At 26.0% G+C, this 649-nt stretch overlaps 1 pseudogene across 1 annotated transcript in view; it reads right to left on the bottom strand.

Moving 5' to 3' along the window:
- Positions 1–423: 423 nt before the first annotated feature.
- TEOVI_000180600:pseudogene overlaps positions 424–649 on the bottom strand; it is a 1,348-nt pseudogene continuing 1,122 nt past the window's right edge. The window contains exon 2 of the mRNA in view: positions 424–649. This exon is cut by the window's right edge and continues 11 nt beyond it. Within this exon, the coding sequence occupies positions 424–649 (226 nt within the window).

The raw sequence follows: 649 nt of genomic DNA, 5'->3' as shown, positions 1-649 counted from the left end.
TTACTACTCTCATTATAATATCCGTATATACAAATACTCACAACACTCTCCTATCATTATTATCAATATTATCATTATTGTTATTATTACTACTCTCATTATAATATTCGTATATACACGGTTACAACACTCTTCTATTATTATTATTTATTACTATTACTATCATAACCCTACCTAATATCCATGAATTTAACACAACAAATAAAATTAGAAATATTTTCATAATAGCACTCACTTTTTATACAATAATACAGTATTATTTTTCACCCATATGACATATTATACATATTTTACAATTTTTTATTTCCCAAAATTTTACAGTTTGCATTTTTTTGGAAATTACTGTCAAATTAGAAAAATTTTATAAGTTTAATTAAGTTGATGAAAAAGTTTTTATAAAATTAATTCTAGAAGAAAACCTTCAAGCCAAAGAGTGGCTTTATTAATTAAAAAACAATTTCTTTCTGTGGTGTTTGTGTTTTTTATATCATTTTCCGCTTTCATTTCCTCTTTAGCCTTGCAGTTTCCAGCTTTAAATTCAAACCTATCCTTATCATTGCATTCTCCATCGTCTTTTTCTTCCTTGCAATTTTCCCCATTTTTGGAATCTATTGTTTTTGTGGGCGCAACTTTCTTTTCTCCTTCAAGC

The sequence above is a fragment of the Trypanosoma equiperdum genome (genome assembly GCF_001457755.1).
Source record: "Trypanosoma equiperdum strain OVI genome assembly, contig: ctg_42, whole genome shotgun sequence".
In the NCBI taxonomy this organism is placed as follows: domain Eukaryota; phylum Euglenozoa; class Kinetoplastea; order Trypanosomatida; family Trypanosomatidae; genus Trypanosoma; species Trypanosoma equiperdum.
The sequence above is the reverse complement of the archived record's forward strand: the minus strand, read 5'-3'. Positions and strand labels throughout refer to the sequence as shown.